Source organism: Drosophila busckii, chromosome 2L, assembly GCF_011750605.1.
Source record: "Drosophila busckii strain San Diego stock center, stock number 13000-0081.31 chromosome 2L, ASM1175060v1, whole genome shotgun sequence".
Classification (NCBI taxonomy): domain Eukaryota; kingdom Metazoa; phylum Arthropoda; class Insecta; order Diptera; family Drosophilidae; genus Drosophila; species Drosophila busckii.
The window spans coordinates 18951811-18964440 of record NC_046604.1 but is presented as its reverse complement, the minus strand read 5'-3'; the positions used below and the strand labels follow the sequence as shown (position 1 = coordinate 18964440).

Sequence of the window (12630 nt, the reverse complement as noted above, 5' to 3'; positions counted from 1 at the left end):
GGCAAAGCTTACCTACAGTCTCCGTTGCTGTTGCTGTTGTTGCAACAAAATATATTAAATTTAAGACGCGCACAACGAAACGAAAATATGTTAAACGCGTGACTAATGTGAGAACGTTCCTTACGTTCAGATACATTTTGTTCGTTAGGCCCCAGCGTCTTGATCAATGATCAGGCACCGACAACAGACAGCAGACAACAAGCAAATGCTAACAACAACAGCAACAGCAACATGGACTACTCTGGTTTGAAGTTTGGCTAATTAGCTATGCAAACTATGAGATTCACAGCAACAGATATGCGCATTGCGCTCTTCTAGATACTCTAAGCATCTTTCTTTTTTCCCTTATTTCTTATAATGATTTTTACGTCGATTTCGCAAAATGCTTCAATGCGTATGAAATGTACATTCAAAAAGATATGTACATGAAAAGAAAGTTTATCTTGATTTACTTCAAATTAGCTGCCACTTTTGGCTGGCTGCAGATGTGTGTGTGTGTGTGTGGGCGCCGAGTTCGAAGCTAAGTGGCGGCTCAAAAATTGCTTAGACAGTTTAAGTCTTGAGATACATGCCATCTTGCAGCCTGTAATTTGACTAAACACTGATATTTGAGGCCTGCTCAGGACTGGCAAGGCATAGCTTCGACTAAGTGGAGTTCGGTTTACGTTTAGATTGGTTAGAGGAGTTAGAGGAAATCTCAGCTGACAGCTGAGCAAACGCAAACTCAAACTCAAACTTAAACGTTGTTTGGCGTTGAATATCGGGCATTGTATATGTAGCTGTGGACAGCCAGGTATTATAACCTAATAACAGATGTATTAAGATGTGTTTAAATGAAACTACAACTAAAATGTTTGGGCTAGCTCTTTCATCTCATACTGCGTTTATCAACGATAATTTTTCGGGAATGCAGTTTTCAATTTCCGCTGTTTTTTTTTAATTAAAAATGCTCTTTGGCTAATCTGTTGGCTTTCATCTGTTACATTTTGTAAGCGTGGCCTTTCACCTGCCTGATTATTGCAGGACATTTCTTAGCTCGGAAATTTATCGGGTGTGTTAGTTTGAGAGCATGCAGCAAATAGAAATTCATCTACCTAAGTGTGGAAACAGAAATTGTAGTCGTAGGATGAAAGAACCTTTTCTTGTATTCTACTTTACTCTCAGTTTTTCTTTTATTTTTATGTCTCGTTTGCTTTTCTTTTTTCCTATTGTTTTCTGCCGGCAATACTTTTTCGACTATTTGGGTTTTTATTATTATTACGACTATTTTTCTTTTCTTTTCGGTAAAATTTATGACTTGCCGCTGCGACTCCATGTGTTGCATTCAACTTGAGAATGCGTTGCCGTCCCGGCATCTACCTAGCTCTTCTTAGTTTTCAGCTCCTCTCCATTGTTTGCGTATTCGTTTAGCGTGCTGCATCTAATCGGCTGCTCTCTACCTACGCATATACATATGAAGCTACGTATGGTCTCTATAGGGACGCTAGACTGTAGTCTGTGTCTTGCGGCGGCACAAATTGCCTTTGACCTTGCTTGCTTGCGAGAATAGGAAAACTCGACGCGGCGACTGGCGACCATTTTGAGCGTTCTTTGAGTTTTGGAATTGGCCATTGAAATAATTTTGCCGCCTTTGCATTGTTGCTTCAATTAGGCAACATTTTGAGGCAAGGCGAGGCAAGGCAAGGGAAAGCGCAGCGAGGCTAAGTGTGCTAAACTTTGCACATTAAATAGAAATGGCAATGGAAATTGTACAAACTGTCTCACTCGTTTGCTTGCGTATACTGTGCTCAGTGGCTCTGTCTGCAGACAGATAACCATAAAAATTTAGCAGCTACGCAGCATGAGAATTGTTAAATTTTATTAACAAAGTTTTATTTTTATTTTTCGGTTGTTTTATATGGGCCAAAATTTAATTTGTAACAAACAATGGGGGCAACATCAAAAGCATCTGCTGGCCGACCACTTTCTCGCTTCATATAACGCTACCAGCTCCCAGTCCCTCGTTCCCAGCTCGGCAACAAGAAGGAAAATAAACTCTAATCTCAAATGCGTAGATTTGGCATACCCTATAGCGTAGCAATAGCCAGGACTAAGCACACATAGCGTGTATGTTTATAGAGTATTCTGTAGTCTATCAATATGATTATCGACAACTGTTGCTTTGTTATCGCAATTGCGTAGTCTATATATTATTATTCTACATAATAGTACATACATATATATGTATTTGTATGGATTTCTTCGAATGCGTGTACCGTGTGGGCTTTACCTGACTCTGTGTGTAGGATTATCCCTGCCAATGCGAAATTATACAACTTTGGCAACTTTGGCTTTGTTTTCGGGCTGCCTTTCATTCTACGAAATTGTTGCTGCTTATTGCCTTTTTTCGGCTGCAGCTCTGGCAAGTCGTCTGCTTCTTCTTCTTATTTCGCTGCTGAGTTATTGTGTGTGGGTGCAGGTAAGCGTGAAAATTTGCTAAGCCAACTTAATGCAACTTTTTCTTCATCTTCGAGCAATTTCTTGGGATCCTGCTGATGATGCTGCTGCCGCTTCCTGCTGACCCCTACGCATTGTTTTGAGCTCTTTGTTGTCTTTGCTTTTCATGTTGCTTTGCACCAATCTCATATGTATGTGTGTTCAGCGGGATGCTGACCCTGTAGCCTCCAAGTGTGCGCTTATCCTGTTGCCTGCAGCCTGCCCCGCTGTGCCTGCAATTTATGTTGCATTGTTCCACGTCAGGGCTACCTTTTTATCTGCCACTCTTATCGGTGTGTATCTGGCTTGTCGCCTTCTTAGTTTTTGCAATGCCTAATAGAGATATGACTGCAATGGCTTTACTCTTGACTCAACACTCTGACTGCGGCGCTGGCCGCGTGTAAATTTAATTTATACATTAACCCCTTTGGCAGCGACGTCGTGTCACACGATTTACATTGCATGTTGTCACGTCATCCTGTCAACAGTTTGCACCAACTTCGACTCGGCCGTGAATTATACAAAGAGACCCAGAGAGCGAGACACGCTCGCACCTTGGATACGCCCCATCGCTATCCCTAGCTCATTGCAATGCGAAAAAATGCGAAAGTTACCGTGAGTAATTAAGCCGCATGCCTCACGCCGCTTGCTTGTCTCATTGTGCGCCTCCCGGGAGCAGCTTCAAAAGTCCAAGCCGCCATCCCGGTTCGGGCTGCTGTGGCACTTGTTGGCCCATTCCTAGGTCCAATTAAAGCACTATAAAAATCACTTAAGGGCCGCATTTGACAATCAACTTTAATAAAGACCATGCCAACAGACTCTCTCCTTCGCTCACCCAAAGGCAAACGCCTCTGACTTTGGCGCTAACTCAACCTTGACCCGAACTCGCACCCGGGGCCAGACCAGCAAAGCTGCAGACTGAGTCGAGTGCCACAAATGGCGTTGACAATAAATGGCAGCAGGATTCAGGAATACAGCAAACATTGTAGCGTCATGTACTCACTCAGAGGTGGAAGGAAGGGAGAACGTAGCACGCAAAGGGAAACAAGTTACGATAGCAGCAACAACAACCAAAAAAAGGGGCGCAAAAAAATTATGAAAAATTAATTTCTGCCCGTCGGCAAAAGTTGTTTTATTTCATTTTGTTGTTGCCTCGTTTTTTATTGTTTTTTTTTTTTGCTTGTGGGGTCACAAAGCAGACAGACACATGGAAAGTGATTCTCTGTCTTATTGTAATTGTTGTTGTTAATATTTACGTTTATGCGAACAAGCTTTGTTGAAACTAAAAACTATAATTATTTTATAGTTTCGAGTAGCAAAATGCATTCAAATTGTATTTCAATTAATTAAATTAATAATTTCTTGCCGCTCTGATATTTTTATCAGCTTCGAACATCACGTATACTGCCAGCGCATAAACACCCAAGCACATCTCGGTTATGATATGACAAAAAGCGAGGCAGCGTAAATTCTCACATCACGCTTGAGTTTACCCTTAGTACGGTTGATGCTCGCATGTGCTGCGCTTTTGTGTCGATGTTTTACAATACATTCCACTGTTGCGGTAACGATGACGATTGCCACCACCAACAGCAAGAGCAACAGCCAGGGCAACAGCAACAGCAATAACAGTGGCAACTTTAGCTGCAGGCTGCCTTCCCTTGTCTGCCTTAACTTCAACTCTGAATATGGGTGCATTGAGCGCGATGCCCCGATCCCTTCGATTTGTTGGTCTGTCATCGTGCCTCATCATTGTCAGCCGCTTGGCCGCTTGGCCGCTTCGCCGCCAGATCCAGAGCCAGAGCCTCAGCCTGTCTACTGCCTTTGGCATAGAATCGTTGTCGTTGTTGTCGTCGTCGTCATTGCCATCGTCAGCATGTGCAACATTTTCATCATCATTATTTTATTTTACAGGCGGGAGCAGCAGCAGCAGGAGTAGACAAACCAAAGCATTTACCTTGCCACAGTCTCTCGCTGCTAACTGCTCTTTTTGCCTCCGTCTTATTTATTATTGAATTTTGTTTATAAAGCGACATGTCGCTGCTGTTGCTTCTGCCTGTTGCAGCAAGCAGCATCAATTACTGTTGCTGCGCTGCTTTTGCTGTTGTCGCGCATTTATGATTGAGCTACAGAGTCTTTTGTTTGTTTGTTTTTAGTAGCCTGGGAATGTTTATGATCCGTAAATATTTACATGCGGCAGCAAAACATAACTCCCGCAACGATTTCCGCTGCTGATGCGACAGCAACTGTTTGCTATGGTGTGGTAACAGCAATTGAAAATATAGACATCATCAGCGGCGACAATTGTCAGTAGAGTGGCCAAATCACAGCAAGTGCCAAACAATGTCTGTTGGCCACGATCAGTTTACAACAATCAGCGATCAACGATCGACAACGATCACTTGATGATCCCCAAGCAGACGCAGTGTGAATCAAAATGTCTACAAATGCAACAGCAACAGCAACGGCAACAACAATGCCTGAGTCTTGAGCATTTTGCACGCCGCATGGGCGACGCTGAATGTTGGGGAACGTTGATTTTTATTGACAGCTCACAGCGGTTTATTAATGATCGTGCTGGGAGTGAGATCACTGCGATGGTGATTGAGACAGCGGCAGAGTTGCTCAGCTGATAGCCGAACACGCGATCAATGCACATCAATCTGAGCAAGGATCACTCAGCTGTCCTGTCTCCAATGGGCGCTCGTCGAATGCAAATTCCTTTGTAAGCGACACGCATGATTAATTGCCACGCATAAATTGCAGCTGTAGATGTAATTAATTTTTAGTTTAGTGATACTAAACTTGTTCCGTAGTTTAGTATTCCAAGACTGCAGCTGCATGCTCAATTAGTTGATAATCAATAATGCGGCAATCGAGTTAATCATATCGAAAATCATGCTAAATCAATTAGTAATCAAGTCGTAGGATAGAATAGATAATGCAGACCAAGAAATTTCATTCGTTTGCTTTGCTTGCCTGCTTTGGCATGACGTGGCATAAAATCCATAGAAATTTCGTAGAATTTTCAAGTATTGTCTCAAAAGACTTGCCGCCATTTGCATGGGCGTTTTAGTTGTAGTTGTTGTTGTTGTTGGCACAGAAGAAATATCTACGAAATGAAAATGATTTCCCACAAGGTGCGTCACTAATTAAATATTTACTTCTGCCAGTCAATCCGTACGTCATTCCGTCAGCCACGTCAGCCACACCCAGCTAACCCAGTTCTAGTTCTCAGTTGTGAGTTGTGATTGCAATGTTTGCCTTACAACGAATATAAAATAAAAATGTAAACAATGCCGCAACGCTAGTTCTCTAAACAAATGCCTCACGGTAATTCGAGCCTAGCTACAAATAAAAATCACAGAAAAACTCCTAAAACAAAAATGAAAAGAAGCAAAGCAAACGAAACGAAACGAAGCGTTTGGTTGATGGCGATGCTCTTAAAATGTAAATAATGCTGAAATAAAAGAAAAATAACGAGAGAAGGAAGAGAAATGCCAAGGCGTCAGCAACGGCGACAAGTGACGCCTTATCTTAAATGCATGCCTCTTCAAGAGCCTGAAATCCCCGCTTCCCCGCTCACCGTCGCATTCTACTGGAGTAAGTTGAAGCAGCCGTTGAAGCTCAAGACGCAGCACTCTCAAATGATTGGCCTATCGCATTTCTCTCTCCATTTGCCACAGCAAAAGTGCAATAAATTAGGCATAAACCCCATTTCCAACCCTCTGGAGCTTCACTTTATACTTGATGCATAAAATAAAGTGCTTTATGAGTGACTTTGGCTGGCAATCGCACTACTATGCAGCTAAGACTAATGAATTTGATGACAAAACTTGTTGCATATAGAGCTACTAGGATTTGCATGGCAGGCGAGGGCTGTACCATAAGTTGCTGTGAAAATGGTTTGCACTTGGTCTTTGACTTTAAATTGATTTGACGATCGACTATGTTTAATACTTATGCATAGCCAGCATCATAACAATATACATAGCTGCGAGCATAATTCAGTGCCTTATCAGAGACTGGTCGGCAAATGAGTTTGAGCTTGTGGCTCTGGTTCTGCAGACTCTTGAGCAAAGTGGGCAACAGCATATGCAAGCTCGAGTAGGTTGCTGCCCGCCGCCTGCCTTCTTGGGTTGACAGTCATTTAGATTTATGGCTGATTGTCTGCCTGGCAGCCAGCGCCTGTTTATAGTTAATACTCTCGTTGTTGTTGCTCGTACTTGGTGGATGTCGTTGCTTGCCTTATTTGCACGCAGCACAGTCCAATTTTGCATGTTGCTGTTGCCTGTCGCTGTAGCTTGTTGACTGTTGCTGTTGCTGTTGCTGTTGCTATTGCTGTTGTCGTTGTCGCTTACGCAGGTGACTACAAGCAGGCATCGCCTTAAGAGCCAAGAGTGCGGCTAACTTGTTTTAGCAACATGGCCAATTTGCATGTGTCGCACTCGAGCGACAGTTGCAACAGCAGGGGAGAGTCCAAGAGCAGGGTATTGGTATTAGATATCACAAATGCGATAAACGTCCAAGAGCCGCGTCTTTTATTGATTTAAATGCCATCTTCATCTGCCATCTCTCAACTTTATCTTTACTTTTTTTAATTTTGACCACAAATCGCAAAGTTTATGAGAGGACGCTGTGGCCAGTGCTCTGTGCTCTGTGGTCTGGGAAAACAGATTAGGATTAAGCCGTTTGTCAACTTGTCATAATTGCAGACTGCCACAGCAACGGCGCCGTCGATCGGCTTGTTAGCAAATTATAATTTTTTAAAGATTTTTTTCGTTTCGTTTTTGTTTGGGCGACATGCTACAGCGCCAACGTTGGCGACGTTGGACACAAACGATGACTCAAGGCAATTCTCTGAAAATATTTTTCATAAATTTTGTCTCGCGTAGGCTGCGCGCAAATCCAAATCACAGCCGGCGCAACTTGCGCGGCAACCAACGCCAGCGGCCAAGAGCCAAATAGGAAACTGCAAACTGCTAACAACAAACCGTAGACTGTAAACTGCAACGAAAGCCAACTGCAACTCCATCAAGTGCAAATATGCAAATCTCAGGCAGCTCGCTGTTTGGCCTCGGCTGAGTTTCAGGTTTCGGAGCGGTTTTGGCAATGCCTTGTCAAATGGCGAAATGACAAACCTACTCAGGCTAACAAATTTACCTGCCAGCTTGAGTTTTTCTCACAGCCGCCGAGCAATGCGCTCTAACATGTGGAAATGTGTGCCCGAATGGCGAGAAATGAAATTAGTGATGCTTGGGAGAGAAATTAAATAAATTTGAGGGCATGCTGAGTATGCTTTGAGGCTGAACTGAGCAAATTGAGGATTTACTTTACTTCAAATACTCAAACCATATTACAATTAATATTTACAATTAAATTTGATCATGGCAACTACCAAAGAAACGGGCATCGGCACCGATCCTGAGACTGTTGAGCTAACACAATTAAATAAAGTGGATAAAAATGAATTGAAGCAGCTCTTGCAGCAGCGCTTAAGCGAATGCGGATGGCGCAAGGATGTGGAGCAGAGAATTCGCAACACCTTGCAACAGCGTGGCGTAACCAATGTCTCCTATGACCAGCTCTCGGCTGAGATAATGCCGCAAGCACGTGCTGCGGTGCCAGCGGCAGTACGCCAGGAGCTTGCCAAGCGTGTGAGCGAGTCCTTGGCAAAATAAATATGTTACTTGCGTTTCAGTTGGCGTTAAATAAACAATTCGCAATAAAGATATTCAAGCTACTATTAAGAATTACTGTGAGTAAATTGCTATTTAAGACTCTACCAAGCGCTTGAGGCTGATTCAAACATAGAATGTTATTTGTTGCTGTATTTTTATATTTTGAAAATACCAGGAACGCCTCTCGCTCGCTCGCCGAAATCCATTTGCCAGGCATTGCATGCAAAAATGTGGCTGGCAACAACAACAACAACAGCATCAAGAGCTGGGCATAAGTAGCAACATTTGGGCAACCAAGTAACGGCTCCAAGCTTTGCATTTACCGCGGCTGCCAGGCTTAATTTTCAGTTTTTTTTTTAATATTGCAAGTTACAAAATCCAAAAAATAACAACAACAAAAATATAAAAAAAAACCCACGGCTATCTAAACCAACTTGAGCACTTTACACACACATACAGCAGCAGCAGCTTGTTGCAAGTTGGCTGTTGCCTGTGCAACTTCATGCTCAGAACCACGTCCAGGAAGCAAAAACTCTTTCTGCGTATTTGCGTAGGCAAAACTTGGCTTGTCTGTCGACTGTTTGCTATTTGCTATTTGCTGGTGGGCAGGCACTGGACAGGCCGAGACTAAGACTAAAATTCAAGTCTGTGCGCTTGTTGTTTTTCATAATTAATTATTATTTAGTTGGCAGCAGCAGGAGCAGCCGTGGCTCAGATGCTCAAAGCTTTAATTAATAAAATCCAACAAAATGAAAAGAATGTGCCGAGATTTTTCTCAGGCGGCTAAGTGTAGTCAGCAATCATGTGATTGTGGCAATAACATGTTGCAACAGCACTTGACTTCATTTACATGCCACAAAGGGTGCCCCAGTCCAAAGCACGACCCAAAAAAACAAAAGAGCGAAAAAAGATCTAACTGCTACTTAGCCCAATTTCGCATAATGCACATGAGTCTGGGCTCAGGCTCTGGCTCTGGCTCTCGCTCTGGCAATCTACAGTGACTGCCAGCTGCATTCACCACTTCACAATTGAGTATCGTATCGTATCCGTATCGACAAAATTACCAACAAGCCTGGCGGGCAGCGTTCAGTAAAATTGAGCCGCTGCAATTGTAACACTTTTTGAACAAAGCACAAGTATAAAAAAAGGCAACAAAAAAAAAATAAAAGCCTTAACTAGGCAATATAGAAAATCTGTTTTTTGCTCAGTCCCTCGAGACAAACGGCACGCTAGCTTCAGCCACAACTGTAGAGTTGAGCTCATGGCTCTCAGTTCTTTTGCCAGAGACTCAGACTGTGCACGTTGACCATAAAACGCTTGAAAAAATCTTATGAAAAGTGCAGCCCAGCTTGCAGTTAGCGGGAAGAGCGCTACTCCCTGGAGTAACATTACAAGCAATTGCTGTGCGCTCTTTGGTTATATTTCTTCTGAATGTTATTGCTGCCGCTGCTGCGGCTGCTGCACGCTTAGTGTCAACCCCCTTTTTGGCTGGCAAGCATGTTGAGGGCGTTTAGGAACAGATAATTTTTATGACCCGCTCGCTTGTTGTGATTCCTCAAGCAGCCAGCGATTGACCCACCACCCGATTGGTCACACACCAACTCCCCCACACCACACATCTCAAGGCTGCCTCAGTTGCTGCCGTGTGCCGTTGAGATAATTTTATACAATTTATTATCAGCAAGCGACGGCGTCGCGTGCAACACTTGCCACATGGCTCATCAGACGCTAGTTGCGTTCTTGTTGCGTGTTAAATGTTTTCACGTGGCGCACATGAACGCAATCACAATCGGCTGCTAAATCGGCCCCGCCCCCTCAACTTCCTTCTCTCAATCAACAATCGAGCTAAAATCCTTTGCGTGAGCTGCTCGCTCCGTGGCAAGGAGTTGCATTAAAAAGCGTTTAATAAGCATTAGATTACACATTTCATTATTTGAGTTAATACTCAACGCTGTGCCCCGATTACCGATTGCCCTGACCAGCCTGAAGGGTATTATATAGATATATGTAAAGAGATGGGGTTACCAGAAAGTATTATCTTCGTTAGCGCCTGCAGCAATTTCAAAAGGGGAATTTTATAGAGATAACATGAAAAGCGTGAAATTTGTAGAAGACAATTTAAAAACAAAAAATACATAAATACTAGTAGTAGATTTCTTGCCATGTGAGCTTAACCCACTGCTAATCAGCTGCCAAACAATTTCTTTAATTTTTTAAAAAACATTTCCCAATTCCCAGCAATAACCACAAAAACCACACAAAAAATAAAGCGCTTTCGCCATAGGCTCTTGCTATTGTTGTTGTTTGTTTTTTGTTTTCATTAGCCGACATAAGCTGATATATACTGTTTGTATTTTGCTGCAATTGACCAAGACCAAACTGAAAGCAATGCCACGCAATTAACTTTATGATAATGTCTGCTGATTGTTGTGGACACTTAAATTGCTTTCAAAGAAACACAGAACGAAAGAAGAAAAAACCAAATGTGTGCTGTTTAAACAAATGTCTTGTAATGGAAATATGCATGCTCTAAAGAATGTTTTCATTTGTACATATTTTTTTTATAATTTCTTGGAATCATGATATCATGCATATGTCATAGACATACAATCGATTCGCAAACACAGCTGCAAAGTCATTTTGAAATATGATGATCTGACCTTACAATTAGCCCTTTGTTAGCCGATTTGTAGCTGCCTGAAATGCGATCTATGCTGGATACTATATCCCCCCTGAAACCCTAACTCACACTATAAACTTGAGGTTATGTGCTTAAGAAACTCATAAAAAATCGACGGTAAATAGCTTTGAGTGCTTAACTCACACGCCCACACTCGAAAGAAAGTTGAATAATGCCCATGAATATAGCGGCGAGATGTCGCCTATAAAGCGGAATTAAAATCCATTAGCGTACGCGGTGCATAAATAAAACAGAGACTCCTAAAATAGCCAAAACGAGACGCAACAGAAATGAAAACAAATGACTCCAATAAATATTTGGTGGGGCGCGTGAAGAGCGAAAAGCTGCATTTCCACAAAGGATTTGTTGGTCATTAGTGGAGCGCGGAAATTGTATATCATATTTGTGTGCCCTTCAAACAGAACCAAAAAATAGAAGAGAAAAAACCTGCCGCAGTTTGTAGTAACTGCAACAGCATGTGGCACAGCAGCTGGCACTTACCCTTGAGCGCTGTAACTTGTGTTAATCCATTTAATCCAGCCAGCAGTATCAGCAGTACTAGCAGCATGGGCAACTGCATCCCAGTTGCCGCAGTTAGAAATGAGTGACGCATCTTTGGGTTGTAGTTGTCGTTGTCGTTGCTGCTGCTGCTGCTGCAGCATTTAGTTTCTAGTATTTTTAGCTGCACAGCCGGCGACGCTGGGGCGACATTTTGATTGTTTCTGTGTCGTTGTTTGATCTCGCTGACGTTGTTAGTTTTATGTTTATTTTTAAGTTGAATTTGAATTTTGTGTGCGTTCACGTTGGATTTAGTTAAATGCGTTGTGGCACGCATTTCACATAAATGCATTTTGTCAAGTTTTCCCTCGAACCAAAATCTTTGCTACTCTGGCTGGCACTCGCGACACTTTGTATTTCAAAATGCTTTTTGGCAATTCTTTTCTATTCACAACTCAAACACACGTATTATTCGTAATTTGGCACAGTGTATATATATTCACGCTTCATTCTGCATCATATTTGCATTGAGTAGAGCCATGGCGCTGTACTAACCCGGATACCGGAACCGGCCAATGACGTTCGAGACGCCCGAGATTTACGCGTCCCGATCAAACACACCGAATCAAAAACCCGCCACCGAACAACCGAGCACACAACCGAAGCGCACGAGTTTCAGCAACATATTAAGATACAGATACTTTATACGGAACGTACAGCGTACAGCGCTTAACAGAAAATGTTAAGTTGCTGCATTCATGTGATGAAGTTTTTCTGTTATCCATCTGTTGGTTACAGAAAATGCTGAGAGCGAGAAAATTTTAACAGACGAGAATAGACCCAGTAGCATAATAGTGCATTACGAACTCGATTACTCTCATAGCACATTGAAGTATATTGTTAATGACGTTTATTATTATTCGTAATATAATGATAATAATAATATCTGATGACATAAAATTTATTTTATTTATTTAGTTAACAACTTAAAATAAATTAATAACATGTAAGGTAGTCGTACATAGCTTTAGCCGTTTCACATTCAGCTGGGTGAGTTCATACGAGTGCCCGTTTCGCTCTCTATCGGTTAGACTTGTTGCGTGCGGGTTTGTTTTGTTCCAAATTCCACTTGGTTCTCATTGCCTTCCACACAATCGTTCACAACTCACAACAAAATGTTGAGCAACATGCGCTCTGAGCACTAAAGATATGCACTACGTATACTTATTTTAAGCAATTTATTTATATTCAATTTGAGAACCACAAGTTGTGTGAGTAGTGGAAATTTTGTGAAAA

General features: G+C 42.3%; 2 protein-coding genes across 2 annotated transcripts in view; one reads left to right on the top strand and one right to left on the bottom strand.

Moving 5' to 3' along the window:
• LOC108608026 (roundabout homolog 2) overlaps positions 1-11961 on the bottom strand; it is a 40562-nt gene extending 28601 nt beyond the window's left edge. The window contains exon 1 of the mRNA XM_017999202.2: positions 11338-11961. Within this exon, the coding sequence (XP_017854691.1) occupies positions 11338-11686 (349 nt within the window). The 5' untranslated portion in view covers positions 11687-11961. The remainder of the gene's footprint in view (positions 1-11337) is intronic.
• LOC108608027 (enhancer of yellow 2b transcription factor-like) lies at positions 7794-8488 on the top strand. Its single transcript, XM_017999203.1, has one exon. The coding sequence runs from the start codon at positions 7863-7865 to the stop codon at positions 8154-8156; it is 294 nt and encodes a 97-aa protein (XP_017854692.1). The 5' UTR covers positions 7794-7862; the 3' UTR covers positions 8157-8488.
• Positions 11962-12630: the final 669 nt, after the last annotated feature.

Coding starts and splice junctions, on each gene's coding strand:
- LOC108608027 (XM_017999203.1), top strand. CDS start 7,863: ATGGCAACTACCAAAGAAACGGGCATCGGCACCGATCCTGAGACTGTT.